This window comes from Podarcis filfolensis, assembly GCF_964270895.1.
Source record: "Podarcis filfolensis genome assembly, chromosome: 4".
Taxonomy (NCBI): domain Eukaryota; kingdom Metazoa; phylum Chordata; class Lepidosauria; order Squamata; family Lacertidae; genus Podarcis; species Podarcis filfolensis.
Genome location: NC_139607.1, coordinates 83,805,942 through 83,832,188, shown reverse-complemented (window position 1 = coordinate 83,832,188; position 26,247 = coordinate 83,805,942). Strand labels below are relative to the sequence as shown.

Here is a 26,247-nt window from a genome sequence, read left to right as displayed (position 1 = left end):
TCCAGTTGACAACAGGTTGATAAATGGATTATTTCATGAAATATACTGATGGATGTTGTCAGACCTATTAAATGTGGTAACTTTTCTGCTGTCGCTCCATTCCACTGAAGTTTCCAGCTTGTCGGGAGATAAGATGCCACCACTGCCTCATTCATGGTGCCACACACCCTTCATGATGATGCTGGACAGGTGGCAGCACAGCTGTGTGTGATACTGACATCTGTGTGGGGTGTTGTGGGCTCAGTGGGTGGGGGAAGTATATTTCACTCTGGAGAGGATAAGGAAAGCACAGGAGGATGTTATCAGTGGCTTCCTAGCAGTCATGCAATTCCTTTCTCTTAAGGACACATCAAAAATGGATCCTGGGCATAATTACAAAGCATTTCTAAAGGAAGTCTGCTTTATCTATTCATCTGTGTATAGCACCATCAGTGTGTATGGTGGTTTAGGGAGGTCTCTGCCTCCAAGAAAGAGTGGGAGGAAATTCAACCAACCAGTCAATAAAAACAGACACCACACAGGACAACCAGATCATGGAACTATTGCAGCAACCACATCATGCATTTGATGAACATTTATGCCACAGTAAATGTTAGGCCATCCATGGCCATCTGTCATGGATGCTTTAGCTGCATTGCAGGGAGTTGGACTAGATTCTATGATTCAAAGTGCTGCAAGGGTACTGCAGTTGAATGTGGGGCTATTGTAGCGGCATGACTCGTGGGTGCTTTCTCCTGGAATGCAGTGACATGCTTTGAGCGTAGTATTCTTTGGTAGGGTAAACCGAATCTTTTCAATCTTCACTCAAAAAAAATATATTTGTGGCCTTCAGTCCACACACCAGTGTTGGGATGATGACATAAGAAAAACATTATGAAAATGAATTATTATTATTTTTGGTTGGAATCATCCATCTCCCAACGCCATTTGTATTTTATGGAGTGCAGTTCAAGAGCACTTTTAAAGGAAAACTGCATCCAGTTGGCAGGAGATGATAGACAGATAGATATAGATGATGATGATAGATAGATAGATAGATAGATGATAGATAGATAAATAGATAAATAGATAAATAGATAAATAGATAAATAGATAAATAGATAAATAGATAAATAGATAAATAGATAAATAGATGATAGATAGATAGATAGATGATAGATAGATAGAGATAGAGAGGTAGATAGATATAGATATTGCAGAATAGGGATAGTGAGGCATCTAAGCATGTACACCAAGTGTAATGTAGTGTTTGTAATGTTCATTTTAAGGACATTAAATCTGACCCATAGACTTAATTGGAGAACTGTCCATCTTTCTAAGACCCAACAGATTTCCCCCCTATTTACTTCCCAGTTTTAATTTGACCATGTTTTCTACTTGATTAGAGACTAACCAGAGTCCTAAATATTTGATGACTTTTTACTGCAATCCAAACTCCCACAGTAATAATATGTGCTGGGGGGCGGGCAGCCAGGGGAAATGTCTTGGACCAGTGGACTTGGACTATTTTGTCTTGCATTCTGATAGATTGCTGGATTCTTGGATTAAAACCAGCATTTTGGAGACTGAGTTTTCTGCTTTGTGCTGCAATAACAGTGTTTAACGCAATAGGGCTTTAATGTGGAGAGTCATATTTTGAGATGTGTTGCTTGCACCTTTGTGCCTGGTTTCCATTGTGATGCCTTATGACCCAGACTAAGGGCTTTGTAATAATAAAAAGGAGAAGGAGACGGAACGGGGGACATAATTCATTATATAGCATTTCCCAGTAAGCTTTAACCTTATTAAAAGACCACCACATATGATGAAAAGAACCTTCTTTCTCTTTACATTTCCAGCACTTATTTGATATAGATTTATACATTTTTTGCCAATTTACTCAGTGTTAGATACCTGTCGGTCTATCATTTTCATATAAATTTCTCTTAGACCATAACATGCTGTAAATTTTATATCCATATTCCACAATCGTTCCCATTGGGTGAGGAAGCCGCCTTGGTCAGAGGAAGCCCAAGAGGTGGTACTCCCATGGACACACCACCTCCGTTGCAGAAGGGGTGCTGGTTTCTGGCAAGATCTCGCCTTAGGCGGCGAAACGGAAGGCGCCACCCCTGGCTGGCACCACCATGCTATGCATTCCGGCACCAGCTGCAAACTCAATAGATTTGCTCAGGGCTTCTCTGCTCATTTACGGCTATGTAATTGGATAGGCTTACGTATCAGACATCCTGTCTGTAACATTGGTGTATATAAGAATTGTGATTGGACTTAGCGTTTTATTGCTCTCATTATCTTATGATAAAGTTTTATTACGTTGCATAATGTTGTACTTTTATGCACGCACCCTGCCAAGTGCCGTGGGAATTTTTAATGATGACGGGTGGGCTTAGCAAAATAAATAATTGTTTTAAATAAATAAATAAATCAGTGATGCGAATCTGTGAGGGGCTATCGCTCTTGGAAATCCTCTTGTTTATTAGATTTATAGACCGCGCTTCATCGCAAGATCTCAGGGCGGTTCACAATATAAAAATACAAAAGTACAAATAAATAGTTAAAACAAAAACAACAAAACAAGAACCCCCCCTCCCACAAAGACATTTTTAAAGCTGTAGAATATTAATAAGCCAAAAAGCCTGGTTGAAAAGAAATGTTTTTTGGCTCATGCCTAAATATATATAATGAAGGTACCATCTGGTAGGGGTGCCAACATTGAGAGGGTGCTGTCACTTCACCACCCAGCTCCTGGGCTCCTGAGCTGCCAGACAGAAGCTAGGATGAGCAAAGCAAAGATCTCGCTTGTCCCAGCTGCCGCCCAGTTCCTGGGCTGCTGGGCAGAGGCTGGGACTGGGGCACGTGGAATGCACTCAGTGGTGGGGTGTAGCTGCCCCCTCAATTTTGGGTGGGTACTGCCCCCTGACCAAAAATATTGGGGGAACTGAAGCCCACTCAGCCCCCTATACCCAGCGCACCTGCTCCCTGGTCTCCATACCTGCTAAAAAGAGGCAGGAAAAGACAACCCAAATGTTCAAGGGGCTGGAGAAACGCCCACTTCAATTATAGGGTCACAATATTTGCAGCTTTTTAGTTTAGTTTTAGTTTGGGAAAAAGGGACGCGGGTGGCGCTGTGGGTTAAACCACAGAGCCTAGGACTTGCTGATCAGAAGGTCGGCGGTTTGAATCCCCACGACGGGGTGAGCTCCCATTGCTCGGTCCCTGCTCCTGCCAACCTAGCAGTTTGAAAGCACGTCAAAGTGCAAGTAGATAAATAGGTACCGCTCCGGCAGGAGGGTAAACGCCGTTTCCGTGTGCTGCTCTGGTTCGCCAGAAGTGGCTTAGTCATGCTGGCCACATGACCCAGAAGCTGTACGCCGGCTCCCTCTGCCAATAAAGCGAGATGAGCGCCGCAAGCCCAGAGTCGGTCACGACTGGACCTAATGGTCGGGGTCCCTTTACTTTTAGTTTGGGGAAAAGGCGTGTAAGTGGGGGAATGATAGAGGTGCGTGAAATTACACATGATGAGGAAAAGTGGGTGGAGAGGTGAGGAATTTCTCTTTCTCTCGTTAATTCTAGAATCAGGGCTCATTCAATGTTGAAAGATACAGGACAAGCAAAAGGAACTATTTCTTCATATGGTGCATAAACTGTAGAATCACCACAAGACCTAATGATGGCCACTGACTTGGATGGTTTTAAAAAACAGAATAGGCAAAATGATGGAAGATAAGCCCATTAACGGCTATGAGAGACAACGTACCTGTTTCTGATGATCCCAAGCGGGAGAATGATGCTGTGCTCATTTCCTACTCGTGGGATTTCCTTAGATGTATGGCTGGCCACTGTGAGAACAGAAAGCTGGACCAGAAGAGCTTTTGATCCAGTAGGGCTTTCCTTATGGTAAGGAAGAGGTTTTGTGATAGTGCTTGACAAATGAATTCCTAGCCAAGGTGAAATCTGAACCAGGGACTTTCTTGCTCATAGTTCATACCATGCTCCCCTATACCAGATCATCCCTCTAGCCTAGGTTACTATTTTAGTCCTGTCCAGTCATTCAGCAACAGGTACTGAACATTCATGGTGCTGGTGGTGAAAGCTGGTTCATTTGCACCCCTGAACAGAGAATCTAAACAGCCCTGTGCAGACAATGAAATTAACCATGCATGCTTGTCAGGGGCAGAACGTTTCCTGCACACACATATTCACACCCCATATGTGTACAGCGTCCACAGATACTGAAAAACAGATCAGGGCTTTGATGTTTGAATCATAGACTTTTTAGAGTTGGAAGGAGCTGTCCAACTCACAGCTCAAAGCAGGAATCTGCAGAACTCCTGGCATATGGCTCCTGAAATACTGCTAGGAATCAAGAGAGCCATCGCCTCCTGAGGCAGCCAGTTCCACTGTTAAGCATCTTGCCGTATTAGGAAGTTTCTCCTAATGTTTAGCCAAAATCTGCTTCCCTGCAAATTCCACCCATTAAATTGGTCTACCCTCTGGAGCAACAGAGAACAAGTCTGCTCTGTCTTCAGATATCTGAGGAAGACTCACATCATATCACCACTTATTGGCTTTTTGGTTTATTGTCTCTTATATTTGGAAGGTGTCTGGTGGGTTTAGCTTTCACACTGTTGAGTTCTTTTCTTCAAATTATTGTAAGACACCTTGCATAGGCATTTTCCAGAAGGCGGTCCAAAAACATTTTAAAATGATAAAATACATCAATTTTCTCTTTTCCATATTAAATGCACCTTGCTCTTTCAGCTGCTCTCCATGGCATCATTTTTGCTGACTTCATCTGAACATCATCCCACCGCCACCAGCAACAATGGGAGTTGTGGTCCAACAACATTTGGAGACCCAGGCTTGGGAGGAGACTGCTCTAGCTTGTCAATGCCTTTCTTAAAATGTGGCAGTTGGACCTGGATCCTGAAGGGATGGTTTGCGTGTGTGCATGGGCCACAGCCCTACTCAAGCCACTTGTTCTTCAGCTGAGTCCATTCACAACGATGCACTTAGGTGATTATAGACTCTGGATTTAATGGTTTTATCCAAGGCTTTTTTTCAGCTGGAGTTCATGGAGCTTATCTCTGGCACCTCTCAAATGGGTGCCATTGTCATTCTAAGAGTACAAAGGAGGCATTCATGGTGAGCTCTGGCACCTCTTTTTCAAACAAAAATAAAAATATGGCACTGGTTTTATCCTTCTCTGAGGGAGTTCTGCCTCGAAAGTGTTGCCCTGAGTGTACCACTATCCCTTCAAATAAACAACGGGTTAGTGAAGGAAGTGCAAAGACGGAGGAGACCCAAGGGGCCTGTCCACACGTGTGTACTGAGGGAGAAACCATCCATCTGCCTTTTGCCCGTGTGGACTAGAGAACGCCTTCCCCGCACTGAGAGAGTGCGCGTGCACACGAGCGCGCCATGAGGGGCTGTCACTCCCTCCTGAATTTGCGGCAGGGCCGTCTCTCTTCCGAACCCATCATCTGTGTGGCGCGCGTTAAGTAACCCTTGGCGCCAAAGGCGCTGAAAAGCGCGCGCTCCGCCGCCGCCATCCCCGTTGTGTGCGCGAGTGTGTGTGTGTTTGTGTATCTGCTGAGGGGCGCCAGGGCGGGAAGGAGGGAGGGAGGGAGGGTAGCGGCGGTCGGAGCAGGAAGGCGGGAGGAATAGCGCATGTCTTCATTTCTGAGCGCAGCCACTAGACTCCTCTCTCCCCAGCACCACCAAACTCTCCACCATCTTTTGCATGTGAAACATTTGCAGCCGGACAGAAACCTCTGCCAGGGCTATGGAGACTGCGGGAAAAATCCGCCTCAGCAGGATGGCTTGCTGAGGGGAAGAAGGAAGGCGGGAGGGAAGAGAGAGAGAGCTTTATCCAGAGACGAAAGGGACGAAAGAAGAAGGGGGGAGAAAAAGAGAAGGGAGGGGGAGGGGAGGGGGAAAAAACCACCCACCCTCTTCTCTTTTCTTCCCTACCCCATTTTTAATTTTTTCCCCTCCCTCCCCCCCTTTTCTCAATTTTGTGTCCTGCCCCCCCTTCCCTCCCCCACCACCAGCGTGTCCTCAATGCCTCTCTGAACAACATCTAGGGAGAGAGCGTGAGGAGGAGACCCGGGGAGGCAAAAGAGAAAGAAGAAGATGAGGATTATTTGCAGACAGCTTGTCTTGTTGTTTTCTGGCTTTTGGGGACTCGCAATGGGCGCTTTTCCTAGCAGCGTGCAAATAGGTAAGCGCTGCATTGGGCTGGGAGGAAGAGGAGGGTGGCGGCGGGCGGGGAGGGGGAGGACGGGACGGGGTGGAGGGGGCGAAGAGGGGGCAGAAAGAGTGGGGCGGGGAGGGGAGGAAGGAAGAGGGTGGGAGGTCAAATGCGGGCCGCATGAATTGGGGGGCGAGGGGATGGAGAGCCCTTCCATATACCCTCTTTCCTGCCCTCGTGTTTGCGTGATGGGGAGCAGGGCGGCGTGGAAGGGGGGGAAGAGATGGTGAGGCTTATGCCTCCGGGGTAGAGAGAGTCATGCATGTGTGAATGCGTGCGTGTTGTGTATAGTGTGTTGGCAAACTTGGGAAGATGCTCTCTGAGCCAAACCCTCCCCCCCCCAAGGCTCACCCTTGAGCTGCCTGCATCCCCAATTCAGGATGCTCTGTGGAACCTCGTCTAGCACAGCCTGCACGTTGCAGTAACCTATTTGCCACGGAGCGGGAGGAGGGAAAGCTGTTCTTGCTTCAGAGCCTTTCCGGGCACTACTTGGAAACTTAGAGCATTTCCACACACACCCCTGCTAATGTCGATATTCCCAACCCTCTGGCCTCCCCTCTCCCTAGCACCAGCTTGGGTCTGTGCCTCTTCTTTGCCTGGTCCAGGTTGCCTTCCCTTTCTGCTTCTCCCCATCTTTGGATGGGACGCAGCTCTTGAATCCCTTCCAGTTGCAGCTCCATCACTGCATCATTTCTCATGCACTCCAAAAGGTGTTGCTAATAAGGCTGCCGGCCCATAGACTGCAGAGGGACAAAGTTCGTGGTGCTCCATTTCCCTATAGATTATTCTCCCTGGTGTCCCAAGGTAAATGTACATCTGCACAGGCACATAAAAAGGGAACGTGCCCGTATACCCCCCAACAGATGTCTTGAGAGAAGATCCACTCTTTAATCTGCCTGCCACTGAATACCAGGGAGGGCCGATTTAGCAATGTGTTCAACGTTAACAGAGATGGATGCTAAATGGTTTCAAAGGTCGCTCTCATCACAAGAGATATGGCTATTTAAGGCATGAAAAAGCAGGACCAGTGCAGCTCTGGAGCCCCACTATGGGAAAAACAGGAGCTGGGATCCTGAAAGTCTCGTAAACCTCATATCTCCGTGTGCATAAACATGTATTTTTTACAAGGAGGACCTAAAGATGCTGTTTAATAATAATGTAGAGTTGTTTTCACTATAGCTGCTGCCTGACACAGAAACAATTAACTGTGACACTTTTTATTGTTTGGTATCATTTATTTATTGGTAGGTGGCCTCTTCATCCGAAACACAGATCAGGAATATACTGCTTTTCGATTAGCAATTTTTCTTCACAACACCAGCCCCAACGCATCTGAAGCACCTTTTAATTTGGTTCCTCATGTAGACAACATTGAAACAGCAAACAGCTTCGCTGTAACAAATGCCTGTAAGTAAAAAAAAAAAAGTCATTTATGTAAAGTTGCCGTCAGATGACAGTGAAATTAAGAAGAGAAAGCATAATTACATTCCTCTTCAGTTTCAAAGTCCCCGTTCCCTGAATGCATTGAAACCCTAGTTAGTTTCTATCCTTGGTGAAATCCCTTAGGCTTCCTTGTACTGACTAACTGGATATGGCATTTACTTTAGCATTATTACTGTAGTTTCTTGCTTTCTGGTTTCTATGGTGATGCATTTTGTAGTTGTAAGTGTGTGTGTGTATGTGTGTGTGTCTTGATCAATTTAGCAGCCTCCACAATCTCTCCTCTCTACCAACAGGATATGGCATGCCTTGTCTGTGTTTGGAAATAACCCCTAATATTTGTGATCACAAGTGCTTTCTAATGGCTAGAGCAGAAAGGCGGCTGTGAAAGCAGTGGTGTGCAGGGTAATATATTGGAGTGACTTGACACTGCAGTTGATCTGGTGATGTCACTTGAGGCTGCCCTGCTCCTATATTCTGGGTTGTAAATGTCGCTTATCATCTCGTAATGCATACATCCTGTGGATATGTCTCCGTGCATCCATACATTGGTGCCAAGTCAAGTTAGTATCTGATCTACTTGATTGCACACACCACCCCAACTGGAACTGTGCCCCTGTGTATACACGCTAGTGCATTTGCCACATATTTTTTAAAAGGATAGTTTTCCCCCCCCCCCAGATATGATAGATTGTTGTTGTTGTTTTTAAAGGATATATCTGAAGACCCCCATTTTCAGCATCCCAGCCTGCTAAAACACTGAGCAGGACATATGTGAAACTGGCACGCAAATCATGCCTCTTGTTTCCATCAATTCAGCTTCAGTGGATTTGGTAGCTCTGCAAAATCAGAGCTATCTGTGTCACAGTGAAAAACCTCTTTCTTTTAAATTCAGTTATGAATCTTGAAAAATGTACGTCGTTCATTTCAACTTCCAGTTCTCCCACATGCCTTCTCCCCCTCCCTTTATGGCATCGTTGGTTTGTTTGCTTTGTCCTTAAACAAGCAGTTCCAAACACTATTTCTTTCAGAGGTAGAAATGTATTGCAGAGGATTTTCTTAGTGCATACCCTTAGAGTATATACTTACAAAAAACAACAACAACTGAACTTTCTCGCATTAATATCTAATATGCTATTTTACATCTAAACATCAGGATACATCTCATAAGCTTGTTCCAAAAGACAACCTGCGGGGCAGCCGTCAAGTGGAATTGGAGCGATTCCTTTAAGTTTTTCATGACCTTGGCACCTTGTTTAACAAGGAAAGCTTCAAAACCCACACAGTATGCTCTCTTCCTCCCAAGACGTCTTACGCAGAATGATTTATGCTACATAAGTGGGAATTCTTATGCTATATATTGATAGTACTGGAGGAAAGATTCCTGCCAAAGTATGCTTCATTGACAAGTGTTGCAGTCTCCTCGAGGTTTTTGCAGGCACTGGGCATGGGTTTCCCAACTCGAGTTAACACTGCATGTTTACAGCTTTGGGGTACTTATATTCAAAGGCATTGAGACCCTGAGTTTGCATCCTGCCCTCCGACATTGTTTTGGAGATTATGCTATACGGTACTGTCAAGCATCTTTGCTTAGGATATCAAGTATTTTGTATAAGCACACAGCTAATCAAGAGATTTTGGGGGCAACTCTGATATATATGGAATCACACACACACATGTATGGAAGAATGATTTTGGAAGCAGCAATTATAGTTCTCTGGATTCAACGATTAACTAGTTTTAATTTTCTGTGATGCAGGCAAAGCTCTTAAGTGATGCTATCTTTTCTCCTGGGTTCTCCCCCCCCCCGCCATCTTTTAAAACAGTGTTGCAGTTCTAAACAATTTTAGTAATCGATTGGTGACAAATTATCTCTCACACAGTGGAATCTTAAGGGAAATTATGTGCATAATTTAAAGTACTCTGACAAACCATGCTCAAGCCATACTTCCAGTTGTGTCTGTATCCTAAAGTTATATACTCTGGGCATGGTGCACTTGGAGTCAAGTCTCATTTGTTTTGATGGATAATTTCAGCATGTACTCTGCCCATTCACATGGATGAAACTTCATTTAGCCGGATGGTCCCTTTAAGGACAGTTGCTTTTCTTTCTTTTGTATGTGTGTCTTGTAGTTGTTGGGTTTTGTATTTTTGGAAGGGGGCAGTCGGAATTATTTCAGTGTTTGGAGAAAAACTGCTCTCTGCTAATGAAACATGGGCGAACTGACTGGCAAATGAATGAACATATCACATGTCCCTTAAGCTACACATGAGCAGAATCCTGAAAAAAAATCAATTGTCTGATAGCTGGAGGACATTGGTTTCCATGTGATTGCATTTGCTGGGTTGACAGAAGCTTCCAAAGCACAGATGTGTGAGATGTTCTAACCTAATTAAAGATCTTTATGGGGAGGGGAGAATGCAGTAACTAATACTGTGGCAAGCCTGACCAATCTGATTATTTCAGAGTGGCTTTTGTGGGGGAAACGATGGCAAAATTCAGAGCAATTCAGTTTAGAACACATGTGTGTGTGTGTGTGTGTGTGTGTGTGTGTCCCAAAATGATACGGTACGAATGCCTCTCAGCTACTGGACAGAAATGAATATTCATGTGAGGTCAAGCATAAAGATCTAAGACGTGATCAGTTCGCTTTTTCCCCGTTTTTCATTTCACTGCAGAGGTTACTTTTTGGAGCTGCAGTGCCTGGACCATTTTGTGGGTTAGGGACAACGAACAAGGAGCCTGAAGGAGCTGTGTCTTAAAGATGAACTAGCATAATCAGGAATGATACAGTAGATGCATGTGGAATCAGCTGGATTTTCTCTCTGTCTCTCTTTGGTAGACTGCCATGATGAGCTGGCTGCTTTTCTGGCACCTTGATAGTTGAATACAAACACTTACAGACTTAAATCTATTCTCTTATGTTTTGCTTTGTACAAAGCCGAAGATATGTCCTATTTGTTCTGGCTTTGTACAGGCCCCAAACCTTAAGAAACACAGGTTATTTTAGCATATAGATTCTGTTGTGGTTCAATAAAACTGACATGATTTATGTTAGTTTAGTTCTCATTTCCTCCTGTTTATGTGCTGCGCCTCCCCCCCCCCCCATATATTGCTTTCGTAGTGCATATTTTCTTGCAGGTGAGAGAAAAGTGTGTTAAATGAAATTGGGCTACAGTTTATTGCTAAATATGGATTGTGCATAACTTTAATTGCTAGAGTGTTATAAAACTTAAATCCGTATCATTAGAGCAGGGTTCCATAGTGATTGGCATAATATATGCAGAAATATATATATTTGCAATTGCACTTTTTAAGCTCCAAATGGCATTTGGTTTTTAATGGCCTGTATAGGAGTATATTTGTTCCACTTTGTGTTAGAAATAGTGTTTTTTTATTTAAAATTTTTTTAATGAACTTTACAATGCATTAACACACTTCTTCATACATATTTTTTATAAGTAATCATGTGAAGACTTCCTATTCTAGAAAATTAATTAATGTGGACAAGTGTGACAAAAAAGCATGTTGACCTCCAGATGTAACCATTTCTTTTGCAACAGTCCCAGATATTCTGTTACAAAACTGCTGGTGAGAAGCAATCCTGCAGTTCCCCCGCAGAGGACAATGCCAAATTAGAAAGGATAAATCTAGAATTGTGCTGTCAACATTTTTTCTCCTTAAAATACTTTCCTTGCAGCCTGACAGTCCTAGTCCTTCCCTGGTTCATATTGGTCCTTGTGCAGGCAGATGTTGATTGTTTGTGAAATCAGTCACTGTCCTTCATAATCAATGAGTTAAATTTCCGGCTTCATTGTCCCAGAACAAATAAATAGTTTGTCACCTAGTGCATAACCCAGTTGAACCAAACCAGATGGAACCAGTCTATTGCTGTTGCCCCATTCAGATGTAATGTTGGCAATCACCAAACCATGATTTGATGATCAGGAACATGTTGAGGACTTCCCTTCTCACACCTCCTCTTAAGTGCAACCTGGTGTCCCACTTGAAAACAATGGGAATGACTTACTTAGGTCAATTGATTTAAATGGATCTACTTTGAGTACACTTAGTCAGCAATAGCCCTAAAAACAGAGAGAGGATCAACAGCTATCCATCATTAGTTAGCACCTGGGCAGCAGAATGTGGATGCGTGCAGATCACCTGACCATAGTTCTCTTCACTATAGTTAAGTGCATTGCATTTTTATTTATATTATAGTAATTATTTATAATATTCCATTCATACATATAAATCAACAAATACAAATTTGATGCAGATCTATGTCTTCTTTTTTGGTGATGTGTTTCCACTTTTTGGATTAGGTGTAAGAGATCACCCTACTCCTCTTGCTTGGGCATCCCTCCCTTTTCAGTTTGGGAGATAATTGTGACTGGCATTTAATCTGTACTGAAGTTATCACCAGTGATAGCACCCATCCACAGTTTGCAAAACTGCTTCTGGCCATAGTTTCAAACTTTGTTTTCGTGCTATCACTAGTGCAAGTGTTGGTGAAAATGTAATATTAACCATGGTAATCTCCAAAACTGAAAAAAATTGCATTCTCTATAGCCAAATCAAGATTCTCTGACTGAGTAGGACTGCATCTGAACTGTTGATTTCTGATCCTACACCTGCTGCACCAACAATTACATGTGTTGTAGGAAATTGACACAGCTCAGTATTGTATCATATAGTGTGGTGTTTCCTGGCTTTTCTTGGTGTTGTTGGCTGATATGCTGGTACAAGTCTTAGAGATCACTCTATGCACCAGAGTGTTGTTTAGGTAAAAGAGACTTTCCAACCTGGTGCCCTCCAGATGTTTTCGACTATTTCCCCCATCATTCCTGACCATTGGCTATGCTGGCTGGGGTTGATGGTCCTAAACATTAGGAGGGCTGGAGAAGGCTGAGATAACATGGATGTGATAAAGGTAATGTATGAATGTGACTGAAGAAACTTTTAGAAACATTAACGTAGAAGTACACTTCTCAGGAAGAAAGGACACTAAACAAAGTGTGGGAGGTGTGTATTCATTGCATTATAGTGTGTGAACCAACACCATTATTATTATTATTATTATTATTATTATTATTATTATTATTTAGTAGTATACCGCCCTATACCTGCAGGTCTCATAGCGCTTATCAATTTGTTTCAGCTTAACTGTCTTCTGGAGGAACGGGTCATCTCGATGATGCTATTCTGTTTTAAAACAGGCAATGAACAAGCAAGCTTGCAAACTGTGTCAGGTGCTTTAAAAAAAATTTAATTTATATTAATCTACTGGATGTAAAATATGAGAGTTTGCAGTACTCAAGTCTTCTTATTCTGGAGCTACCACAGTTAAAATAATTGAAAATTCTGAGGCTGCATATGATCCTCAGATGCTTACAGGTGGTACTATGTCCTTCCCAATTATTGAACATTCAGCATCGTTTCCGTGATGGAAATATTTGCCCCTTTTATAGAGTAGTGTGTGTGTGTGTTGGTGTGCATGTGCACATTGAAATAGATGAGTGTGTGGAGGACTTCTCAAAAACCAGAACTTATAGCTGTAGAGGTTGTATGTCAGGGCATGTGAAGCTTAAATCATTTTCTGTGTTTTTCATCTCTGTAGTTCAAATAGTAAAACTGCATTGGTTAGAAAAATATATCAGATTTGAACAGATGGAGACAAGGTTTACAATTCATTCATCTGTTTGTAATGCTGTCTCATTTTTCATCATCTTCCAACAGAGGTCTTCAGAAAACCGTCTGGTGCCTCTTTTCAGTATACAGTGTCCTTTGTTGTGGAGATTTTCCTTAATTTATTTTTTATTATGCCTTACATCCCTATAGATTTCACCTAAAGCAAGGGATGGGGTATCTGTAGCCTTCTAGATGTTGCTGAATTACATGTTCCATCTTCCCTAACCATTGGACAATTCTAGATGGGGCTGATGGGAGTTGAAGTCCTGTCAACATCTGGAGGGAGACAGGTTCCCCCACCCCTGACCTATAGGATCCAGAAATGGTTTACTGTTGGAGACTGAACTGTTAAATAAGATTCCTTCCATCCCAACATTTTCCCTTGCTGTTCTTAGCTTCATGGGTGATAGCCAACACCTGCATGCAAAATAGTGTTTGAGTTTGCATTGTTCCACTAGCAGTTTCTGTTTCTTGTTCTTTCTTGGGGCAGCAGATTTGTATGGAGCTATATAATAAATTACTGTGATGTTAAATTACAAGATGAGGTTGAACTCTAGAGAGGTGAGATTATTGTTGCTGACATCCTCCTGGGTGTAAATAACCTTTTAAAAAAACACCACATATTCTTTCTAAAGCCAAATAAAGGAGCAGTAGCAAATGTAGGGAAATGGGTGATCAGATCATCGGAGATTAATATATATATTTTAATGCTTCTTTCTTTATTCAAACTTGTTTGTTTCCTTGATTGCTTCCCACTTGTGTTGCACTGCCTAGTCATTGGTAAGAAAATGTTTTGTTGCACCCTGCTGATTAGAGGAGATAGCCAAATTAATGGAGTGTGTTATGCTACATCCCTGGTTTGATGTAAACTAATTCTGTTTTGGTTTAGGGAAGGAAAGTAGTAACTGGATTCTGGTTTAAAGTATATGTAGTCACATTTTAACACACCTACAACATACTCTGGGTGAGAATTCCAGTACTTGTGCGAAAGGATATTATATTGGCTTTATGTACTACGCCAGTTAAATCTTGTCTGTTGCCATCATTTTACAGCCTCTGTGGGCATATCTATACTGCAAACTAAAAATGGCTCAACAGGTATTCCTCCTTCTAAATAAATCCTGGGGACAATAATTCTGTGATGGGCAGTTAGTGATCTGTGGCATGGATTTCCCAGCTCCTCCATCAAATTATACTTCACAGGACTTTAACAGGGGAAAATTCTCACATTTAGACTGGTATAAAAATAAAATAGTGTAGTGTAAATATCATAGGTACATTCATAGTGCACTGGAGTTTATTGAACAGTTGCTGAAGTGCAGAGCTAACCACTATCTGACAATTGCTTTGCCATCAGCAGATGGAGCTGTTCATTTCTTACTCTCTGGTACGTAAGGCATGTCAAAAGTAAAGCAACCCTGTTGGGAGAGCTTCTGACTTGTCCATGCTTATTCTGTGGTTGAAGCTGGCTTACAATATAATGCTAATCCTGGACCGCCTGGCACTGGCTGCCAATTAGTTTTCTGGGCCCAATTCAAAGTGCTGATTTTGAACTATAAAGCCTTAAATGACTCATGACTGCAATACCTCCAGGAGCGCCTCTCCTCAAATGAACCAACCCAGACCCTGAAATCATCATCTGAGGACATTCTTTGTGTGCCTCCTCCATGAGAGGCTTGGAGTGTGGCGACACGAGAATGGGTCTTTTCCGTGGTGGTTCCCCATTTGTGAAACGCTCTCCTCAGGGAGGCTCACCTGGTGCCTTTGTTGCTTATCTTTAGCCACCATACAAAAACATCCCTCTTCTTCCAGGCCTTTGGCGAATGAAACAATCTATATGGCCTTTTCAACTCAGGGTGTGGTATTGTTTTTGTATTTTTGTGTTTTCATACTGTAAACTGCCTTGTGATCCTTGAATGAAGGGCAGTATAGAAACTAAATAAATGAATGAATAAAATAAGTTAGCAAAAGGAAAAAGAAGTATTATGAAGTATTTTGCAGTTAAAATATCCAGAAACCTGCACAGGCCTCAGTTAAAGTGTTTCCAGCCATCTTTTCCTTCTAACTCAGTACAGCCCTTTCATTCCAGAGGTCCTTGTGCCAGAGTAATTCTCAGCATATTGTGCCTACTTGCCTCACTGAGAGAAGTGTTCATGGGGGCTCTACAATAATATTTCACCCTGGGCGCATCGTGCTTAGAGTTCTTTTGGCTAATTTGCGCCATCTCAGGAACGTTAGTCTCTTGTGGCATATTTTTGCCTACACAGATTAAATACAGTGGTAAGCTAAATAATAACAGCCATCACCCCAAAAATAACAATCAATATAAATATAAATAGCAGTAGCAATGGCTATTTAAGTGGAAACTTTGGATGAATTAAACAACCTACTGACTCTGGAATAGTTTCATTTATTTTAATATGGCTATATCTGGGTCAATATGCTGTGGATTGCAACATTTCCCTTTTAATAGTTGGCAGGGTTGCCAACTGCTGGGTGTTGGTCACAAAAAAAGAGATGCTTTTGAAGCACTGGGGTACGGAAGTGGGGAGTTTGAAATATGCTGTTTTTCTAAAAATTCTTAGGTTCCCCCAACTCACTAGGGAGTCAGGATTTGCAGTGGTTCATGGCATAGGGTGAGTGACAGCAGACTTCAAGTTTTGGCACACATCACCCAGCCAAAGGAGTGTGTTATGCTACATTCCTAGTTTGATGTAAGCTAAATTCTGTTTCGGTGCTAGGAAGGTTTGATTCTGGTTAGCTAACAGTAGTTTGAATAAACCCCATTCATATATCACAAAGGGGAAATACTTCTATCTCTTTGCAATTGGAGCAGGAGTGGAATGTTGAGTCCAAGGCTCATGCATGCTTATTTCAGTAACACAAGACCATGGTTTAGAGTAATGGGTAAACTGGGCCAAAGTGAAATACTTTGATATTTGATAAAGGCAAGCCAGTGTTTTACGGTCTGAATCCTATTTGTGAACCAGCTCCTTTATCTTCTCTGTGTGATTCCCTTCATGCACAATATTGCCATGAAGCAATCTCAGTGTAACTGCATTGTGAATCCAAGTGCCAAAGATTCCCCTTTCCTGTACTAGTCTCCTGCAGACTGTGGAGATGCTTGCCAAGGGTTTGGATGATGATTTGGAAGCAGCAGGTGTCAGGAGAGGTACCAGAGAGTTAGAGAAAAGGTCTGCAGTGCTTAATAGATCTCAGGGAGCAGAGACATTCTGAAAGAAGCCTGAGCTAAACTGATCCCTTAAAGTACCAGAAGACAACTGATTTATTCTCCAAGTCCTACCTCTCAACTGTGACCTGGAGGTTTCTTAAAGGTACAGGGCTTCACCTTAAATTGTTGCACCATCATGCCTCCCAGTAGCTGCTTTAAACCTTCCACTGATGGAGAGAATCAGGTGCTATGGATTGCTGGTGTGTTGTGCTGTGTTGGAGAGATCTGACTTGCTGGCTTCCAAAACAGAGGTGGATGCTGAGTCTTCTTTCTCAGGGTGATGCCTCCCTCAGAGTTAAGAATTACAAAACTGGCTCTGGTGCCCCAAATAATTTTGATGAAAAATTTTCGGACCTCTGTTTCTATCTTTCTAAAAGTAATCACTGCAGGGATATTAATGTGTTAGAAACATGGCTGGGGATAACTGAAGTGGTAGAAAGTGGAGCTTTAGCCACAACAGTAGCGGAATCTGCCAGGACCCATAATAATAATAATAATAATAATAATAATAATAATAATAATTTATTATTTATACCCCGCCCATCTGGCTGAGTTTCCCCAGCGACTCTGGGTGGCTCCCAATCAAGTGTTAAAAACAATACAGCATTAAATATTAAAAACTTCCCTAAACAGAGCTGCCTTCAGATGTCTTGTAAAGAGAAGATAGCTGCTTATTGCCTTCACATATGAAGGGAAGGCGTTCCACAGGGCGGGCGCCACTACCGAGAAGGCCCTCTGCCTGGTTCCCTGTAACCTCACTTCTCGCAATGAGGGAACCGCCAGAAGGCCCTCAGTGCTGGACCTCAGTGTCTGGGCTGAACGATGGGGGTGGAGACACTCCTTCAGGTATACAGGACCGAGGCCGTTTAGGGCTTTAAAGGTCAGCACCAACACTTTGAATTGTGCTCGGAAACGTACTGGGAGCCAATGCAGATCTCTCAGGACCGGTGTTATGTGGTCCCAGCGGCCACTCCCAGTCACCAGTCTAGCTATACCATGCAGAAAGCTTATTTTGCTATACCATGCAGAAAGCTTCCATTCAGTTTTCAGAGCACTGAAGAAAGATATTAAGAAATTACTGTTTGTTTCCTTTCACTTAACATCTCAGATTGAGATTAATAGTGTCGATCGCTTGCTTCCTCAGTTCATTTACATTCGTATATACTGGGCACTGTACTCTTTGACCTCTAAAGTGTAAAAGAGAGTTGGTAGTATCCATGAGATTCTGTGTTCCTCTTCTGACGTCTGACAGATGGAGGGAAATTGTGCACTTCTATTTTCTGCTGAAACACCTGAATGCTGATCAGTTGCTGTCTAGAAAGGATCTTTCTACTGACAGCCACTAAGGCCTCTCCATCTATTTGCTTTGCAGGCCTTCTGCTTGCTAGGATAAAGAATAAAGTAAGACCAAAGTAGTGAAAATAACCACAGTATATTCAAAGCTGCCTTATACTGAATCAGACCATCTAGACTACTGCAGTGTGCTCCGACAAGCAACAACCCTTCCAGGTTTTAGCCAGAGTTCTTGTTTTCCAGTTCTTGCTGCCTGAAATCAGTTTGACTGGATTTACCTGGAAATTAGCCAGGAGTGTTATGTATGCAAAACATTTGCTCTATCACTAAGCTATGGAACACCTCAGTAGCAAGCTAGTAATAGTGCTGTATACATAAACATAAATCCCATCATATAGCACAAGCATATGCAAACCCATTCAAATTATTCCTGGACTGGAATGATTTGATCAGAACAATTTTCACAGATATATATATTTTTTGCAATTGCTCTGTTCAGAGCACCAACCAGCTTTTCAAAATCATTTGTGTTGGGGTATTGATCATTGGACCCCCTTCAATGCCGGGGTCCACATCATGCTGGGCTTTTAGTTGCTGATCAGGGTGTGGGTGGGTGTGCACCTAACAATACGTCTTGAATCTTGTTGCTTGTTTGGAATACTCATATGCACCAGTGAATAGGCAATTTTAGTTTGGCTCCATGAAAATTGCAAATATTTTTGTATCCCTAACTTGAGAGTTACTTTAAGCACACTTAGGAGTTTGCATAAATCCATGGGTGTTTTGATTTGTTTCTTAAGACAAGAAACCACTGCATGCCATATCACAAACTGTTATTGGAAATTATCATAAAGTTCAAAGCAGTTTGCTGTGCAAAGTGGATGACAGCTTTTCAAGCAACACAATTGCAAAATTCCACTGGGAATGAGGAAACAAGCTACTTTGCAAACTACAATCCAGAAAAACCGCACAACAAAATAGCTATGTGAAAGAAGGAATAGAAGAAATTATAGAAGCATATGAGAGCCGAAGACATATTCTTGCCATGTAGGGAAAAAAATGCATACATGTATGCAAATGTATGTAATGTACCGGTATGTAATGCAAAAGAATGCAAAAGAAGAGCATTACGTATCATGGATTCTATGTATATTAAATATGATATTTTCACCTATTTAACTTGCAAGATAAACATAGAATATCATCAGAATGTGGAGTTATCTATGGCCTGTTATGTACACCTTTTTCTGTTCTGGTGGCATTGCCTGCTCATGGCAAACGAATCACTCACTTGTTGCAAGCTGAAGCTTGATGGGGTTACACTCCCACTGAAGGAGTGGGTTGGTAGTTTGGGAGGTACTCCTGGATCCACCGTGGTCACTTGAGGCTCTAGTGGCTTCGGTGACACAGAGTGGATTCCACCAGCTTCAGCTGTTGGTCCAGCTACACCCTATCTGGACTGGGATAGCCTAATTTCTGTTGTCTTTGTTCAGGTAACCTCTAGGTTAATTGCTGCAATGTACATGGGGCTGCCTCTGAAGATGGTTCAGAAACTTCAGCTGGTGCAGAATTGGGTGGTGAGAGTGCTCACTGGGTCAAGATGTTTGAGCATATAACACCAATCCTGGCCCAACTGCACTGGCTGTCCAATTCAAAGTGCTGATTTTGTCCTATAAAACCTTAAATGGTTCAGAACCACAATACCTCAAGGAGTGCTTCTTCCCACATGAATGGACCCTGAGATCACCCTCTGAGGCCCTTCTTTGTGTGCCTCCTCCATGAGAGGTCTGGAGGGTGGCAACACAAGAACAGGACTTTTCTGCTGTGGCTCCCCATTTGTGGAATGCTCTCCTCAGGCCTTTGGCTGATCAAACAATCTACGGCTTTTTAAATGTGAGTGGGGTGGGCTATTGGCTTGTTTCTTGTTTTGTTATGCATTTTGTGCCCTTGTTTTGTATTTTTATGTTGTGAACCGCCTTGTGATCCAGTGTGGTGTAGTAGTTAAGAGCAGTGGACTCATAATCTGGTGAACCGGGTTCGCGTCTCCGCTCCTCCACATGCAGCTGCTGGGTGACCTTGGGCTAGTCACACTTCTCTGAAGTCTCCCAGCCTCACTCACCTCACAGAGTGTTTGTTGTGGGGGAGGAAGGGAAAAGAGATTGTTAGCCGCTTTGAGACTCCTTAGGGTAGTGATAAAGCAGGATATCAAATCCAAACTATTCTTCTTCTTCTGATGTAGGGTGGTATACAAAGTTAATGAATGGATGAATGAAAGGAATTAATTTTTGAATGCTACCACAAATCTCCTCAATAGGCTGCTCTGCCTTGTTTGCTGTAGGTGACAGTAGGCCATAATTTTGTGTTTCCTATATGCTCTGAAATGGGAATGGAAAAATCACCTTGGGTCATACATTTGTTCGTCGTAGTGTCGAGGAAGAGAAGAATGAATGAATTCTGATGCTACTGGATGTTACTCTTGTTTGTGCACATGAGCAGTGGCTAAAGCAGCAATCAGGGAGAACCGGAATACAGTCATACCTTGGAAGTCGAACAGAATCAGTTCCGGAAGTCCATTCGATTTCCAAAACGTTTGGAAAACAAAGTGTGGCTTCTGATTGCCTGCAGGAAGCCCTGCTGGACACTTGGCTTCCAAAAACCATTCAAAAACCTGTACAGTACACTCACTTCCGGGTTTCAATCGTTAGGGAGTTGATTTGTTTGGGAGCCAAGGCGTTCAAGATCCAAGGTACAACTGTGTCGTCAATGACAATTTACTTGTGAAGCCTCTCTCCTATGTTACTCTTCAAAGCTTGGGGAAATACATTCTCTCCCCCCGCAAACACACAAAGTTAGCAAAAATATGGTGATTCTCTATTTGTAAATTTGTGTTTAGTACTGACATTGTTCAATTCAAAGCATTTCCTGACTCCTAGAGGGAAAAACCCTAAATGGAACAATAAAATTGAGCAACAGCCATCTACTGTGGATGACTAGTGATTAAAAGTAACTGTCCACCATTTTTTTTTTTAAAAAATTGATTTTTAAATATGGGAGGCCCATTAGCATGGGAGATATTCTCACTATATATATATGGTATGTTTCCTTACAAGGGAAATCTATGTTACAGCAGTGCATTCTTCTCTCGATGGCACATATAGTTCCCATTAGCTCTAATGCAAGTTAAGTGTTTGCACCATGAGTTATAGCCCAAAGGATTAGCTATTAAAATGTTGGTTTATTAGGCAGTGCAGTAAAGAGGTTGCACTGCTTTCCCTCTGAGTCTTTTGCTAAGAAAGTATTGTCGGAGGACTGTTAGGATTTATTGATGTGGTAAGCAAGTGGTTTGTATCTAGTTCAATATTCTCCACCGGGACCCTTTTCCTGCCAAAAAAAATGTTTTGCACAATTAATTAAAATTAAGAAAGTTAAACTTGCATCTACCTTTGATTACAGAACAAATGCTTTCTCAGAAGATTGTCTCTGTTAATTGCAAACGTACCACCAATTAGCTACCTTTAAAATCTACAGTGGAACAAACAAACAAATCCCATAATTAACTGATTCGATAGTTTCCTTTGAGATAACTTCGTAAAGGTATTTCAAGTCATGTGTGTTTATTCATGAGCGAGTTGCTGTGCTGGGACATTGGGCTTATTCAGAATAAGTCTCAAATGGTATGTAGCCCTCTAGCACACAGATTGCCATCTGGAGCAACCTGGCTTCATCTGAAGATGGCCAAGTTTTGATATTTAATCAGCCAGTCAGAGGAATGCTCTTATGCCACTAGAACATTTAGTGACCATTTGCTGGCAATGTAGGTGAAGTTCAATGAAGCACATATTTTGGAATTGGTCCATTGCTGCTCTTTATAAGGTGGTGGTGTCAGCAGCAACACCACCACCCAACCACTGGAACTGGAGCTGTCTTCATGGCTGTGTTCCAACAACACAGTGGAGGATTTGCACATTGTTGCTCCTGTCTTTCTGTTTAATGCAGATTAGTGGTCCAAAACAGTGAGAATGAAGACACCAGTCCATCACATGACTGTACCAGGGAGGGAATTCCATACACTTGGATCCCTCTTGTAAACATCTTGCACACAGGAGGGTCCTGCCTCGCAGTTTGAAATACTGGGCCATCTGTGCAAAGCATAAATACTACCACTGAGCACCATTGTGCTAGAGTCTGGGTAAACAGTAATGCATGTTTGGAAAGGAAGTGCCAAACTCATTGTGAACAAGTGCGGCATCAATGGCAGAGTGTATCGGGCTGCATTCTTTGCTATGGCTCGCTTTTATTGTGTGGTGGAAACATAAAGAGATCTCTGCCAAGCAGATGACTGTGGCTTCTGCCTGTTCAGCCCTATTCACTGTTTTTATATTAGAATAAGAATCCACAAAAGGCAATTTAGTGGAGAAACAAACTATATTTTGAGTGATTATACTGTTCATAAGGAGATAATACAGTGGTACCTCAGGTTAAGTACTTAATTCGTTCCGGAGGTCCGTACTTAACCTGAAACTGTTCTTAACCTGAAGCACCACTTTAGCTAATGGGGCCTCCTGCTGCTGCTGTGCCACCGGAGCACAATTTCTGTTCTCATCCTGAAGCAAAGTTCTTAACCCGAGGTACTATTTCTGGGTTAGCGGAGTCTGTAACCTGAAGCGTATGTAACCTGAAGCGTATGTAACCCGAGGTACCACTGTATTAAGAATGACCTGCCATTAAAATGCATATTTTGTGGGATCTCTGTAAAGAGATTTTTTGTGTAAATTCATGCAGAAGGAAGCCATAGAAGATTCCGGCATTGCAGGGGTAGGACTAGATGACCCTCGGGGTCCCTTCAAACTCTGCAACTCTATGATTCTATGAAATAAAATGCCTTTGTAAAGGATTAATAGCTAAACAGTGAATATTTGTTGTCAAATATTGGGTAAGCGGCATACCTTGATGAGTTTTTCTGTTTTATGTTATTATTATCGAGAACAGCCTATATACATATTTTGCTTAAGTAAATCCACCGGGTTTTTTTTGGGGGGGGGAGTGCCTTAAATGAAGAGATTAAAAGCATGGCTGACCTTCTTCCTGCAGGTGCATTGGATAGAAATTCTTTTGATTTCTGGAGGAGAAAATAGTTGAATTGGCAGTGGATTATCATTTGAAAGTCAATTGTCACCTTTTAGGGGGAAACTCTGTTGCCAACAAGCCTGTCTGGATGCATAGCCAAAAGGCAGCTGTGTCTCTGCATGAGCTTTTTACACTCCCTCCCCCCAGCTAATTCAAAGGCCCAAACACTAAATCTAGCACTTGGGGACAGTATGTGGATTTATGATAATCCCTAAATGACTGTAAGTTTCATTTACTCTTTGAGGTAGTTTTTTTTAAAAAAAAAAATTATGGCTTCAGGAATAATGTAATAACTTTCTTTATTTACTTATTTACTTTTTTCCTGGCAACACAATATGTGATAGGGAAAAAAATTATATATTAGACAAAATATAGGTTAGAGCTTGTTGCTTGCTTTCAGCGCTTTCTACATACAGATTTATGTCTGAGGGAGAGGAAAAATCATCTTAGCATTGGAGTAGATTGCTAAGATAAATTCATTTTGGCATGTTTCAATCAAGTGCCTTGATTCACTTATTGTGGCCAAAGCATGGATTGGGCATTGTGAGTGGGCAACACTTTACTGCAATAAGATAATGGGCTCCCTCTTCCCCTTTCCTTCTGTTCTTACACACCCTGATTCCCCTTACATCATACTGTACCTCATAGTTCGTCTCTGCTTCAGGACTGGAAACCATGGTTTTGACTACAGTCAAATGGTTTGTCTCTGCAACATCTGAACTCAGCCCACATATCGGCAAATGGATGCTTTTTTCCAGTTCTGAAATTTTACTGTAACTCTCAGCATTCCTCAGCATTCCACAAAGATAAGCTTCCCTTTCTTAACAGTTATCTAAAATGCTTCAGTAGTGGAAATTAGCGTAGTCAGATAGTCCAGGTGGAGGGTAGGATCTGTTAAGCCTGCTTTTGAAGATTTTTAGGTCATTGTTTTAAATCCACATGTGAACATTTAGCCTACTTTTTCTTTGGAGTTCCTGAACATGTGTTCCTCTTCCCTTTGCCCATTCTCCACCCAGCTTGTCTTCATCTCTGAATCCTGTCTCTGGTGTTTTTATGTCACTTTCATTCCTCTGAATCATACCACATTTTAGCCCTTCTGCTTCCTTGGGCTTGCCTCCATTTTAGATCGCTGGCTGCATTTTCTCAAGGCGTTTCCGTCCTATCCTCTACCTCTGATTAGCTTTGCTACTGGCATCCAAAGATCCTTCTGTCTGCTCCAGCCCTCTGAGACGTTAGGGTAGCTCAGACGATCATTGTCAGCAGTTTTACCACTACTGAAAAATCCCCAAGTACATTACGATATAGATTTCTTTCAGTGGCCATTGTGTGTGCAATCTTATGGATCTGATTGAAGTAAATGGAATTTGAGCCTATTGTATTATGGTTGCAGCCTTATACTGCAATCCTGTACATGTTTGCATTGAAGTATGTTCCTCTTTGTTTAATGGGGATCATTTACAAATAACGATGCAGCCTTATTCTGTAATAGTTCCCAACTGATGCTGTTTCCTGTGATGGAACTGCATCCTTAAATGATGACCAAGTCCACCTATTTATCATGCTAAATGTTGCCTTTGTTACTTGGCTCAGTCAGTTTCTAATTCCTGTTATGCAGAGCATAATTCATGGCTGGGGAGTTGCAGCCAAGAAGATGTTGGCAACATGCATATCTTGGCCAGGTTTGCCAAATCTTGACTGAAAAGATATCTCTTCCCCTTTTTAATAGCATGCAGATTATGGATGGGTCAGCTTCTCCAATTGTACTAGCTCATTAACATGAAAAGCTGCATATGTTGAATCTGTGCTGCTACACACTAATTAAAAGTGCAAAGCACTGTTTTTCATGACCAAATTGTGAAATCTAGAAATGATATCTGCTTATACACACACACAAAAAGGACAAACTGCAGTGTAAGAGGGTGGTTTTTATGGGGAACAAAAGTAGTAAAAGAGAGAAGATACTTTGCTGGAAATTGTGGGGCTAATGATAAGTAGTGATGTATGGAAGTGAGAGTTGTACTATAAAGAAGGCTGATCGCCAAAGAATTGATGCTTTTGAATTATGGTGCTGGAGGACATTATACTCAAGGGTGCTGGAGGAGACTCTTGAGAGTCCCATGGACTGCAAGAAGATCAAACCTATCCATTCTGAAGGAAATCAGCCCTGAGTGCTCACTGGAAGGACAGATCCTGAAGCTGAGGCTCCAATACTTTGGCCACCTCATGAGAAGAGAAGACTCCCTGGAAAAGACCCTTATGTTGGGAAAGATTGAGGGCACAAGGAGAAGGGGACGGCAGAGGACGAGATGGTTGGACAGTGTTCTCGAAGCTACCAGCATGAGTTTGACCAAACTGCGGGAGGCAGTTGAAGACAAGAGTGCCTGGCGTGCTCTGGTCCATGGGGTCACGAAGAGTCGGACACGACTAAATGACTAAACAATGATAAGTAACCCCCACTGAGGATTTATATGAAAATGTTGTAGCCTAACAGTTCAAGTCCCACCGATTGCATCATATCTCACCACCTCAAACTAGATATCTCTGCTGAAAATGGATTCTTGCTTACTGTCATGGCCTCAGACCAGGAATCCTCAAATGCTGACTTCTCCAATAAGGAATAGTTGCCCCAAAGAGGATGAACTCCCCAGCCATTCCCATGTGAAAGTGAAGAGGAAATCCTACTGCAAAGTGTAATATGAACACACTGCGGAAAGTCAAGCAAAGAAAGCTGAGCAACCCCCGAGGCATATATGAAGCAAAGCAGCCAGGTCTTGTGCCTCTTGTTTTTGCTGCTTACCCAGAGCCACAAAATGGTGTTATCATACACCAGTGGCCCATTATGCATGATTGGAATTGCAACAGGCCTTAATGAGAAGAGCATGACAAGCTTAACTTCTCTGCAGCACACCAGGATGAGTTTTGTTCTGGATTAATGTCATTTCATGGATCATTAACTGTCACACACCTGAGATATGGCAGCTTTTTTCAACATGCATATGAGCCTTTTACAGAATAAGCCTGCATAGTTATCTGTGAGTAAACCTTATTAAACAAATAGGAACATAATTAAATGATTTAGTTGAGATTCCTGCATAGCAGGAGGTTGCTCTAGATGACTCTCAGGATCCCTTCCAACTCTACAGTTCTGAGATTCTATTATTCTATGTCTTGACTGGGCTATGCCTGCTTCCTCCTACTGTTCCTGTATAC

General features: G+C 42.4%; 1 protein-coding gene across 6 annotated transcripts in view; it reads left to right on the top strand.

Moving 5' to 3' along the window:
- The first annotated feature begins 5,641 nt into the window (after positions 1-5,641).
- Positions 5,642-26,247, top strand: part of GRIA4 (glutamate ionotropic receptor AMPA type subunit 4) — a 229,062-nt gene continuing 208,456 nt past the window's right edge. For 3 of the 6 annotated variants that reach the window (XR_014546993.1, XM_083609037.1, XM_083609038.1), the window contains exons 1-2: positions 5,642-6,223; positions 7,502-7,660. Coding sequence is in view for 5 of the 6 variants with exons in the window: in XM_083609037.1 (XP_083465163.1) it covers positions 6,136-6,223; positions 7,502-7,660 (247 nt within the window). In the remaining variant the exon portion in view is untranslated. The remainder of the gene's footprint in view (positions 6,224-7,501; positions 7,661-26,247) is intronic. The other 3 variants (XM_083609036.1, XM_083609035.1, XM_083609039.1) reach the window with 3 other exon arrangements.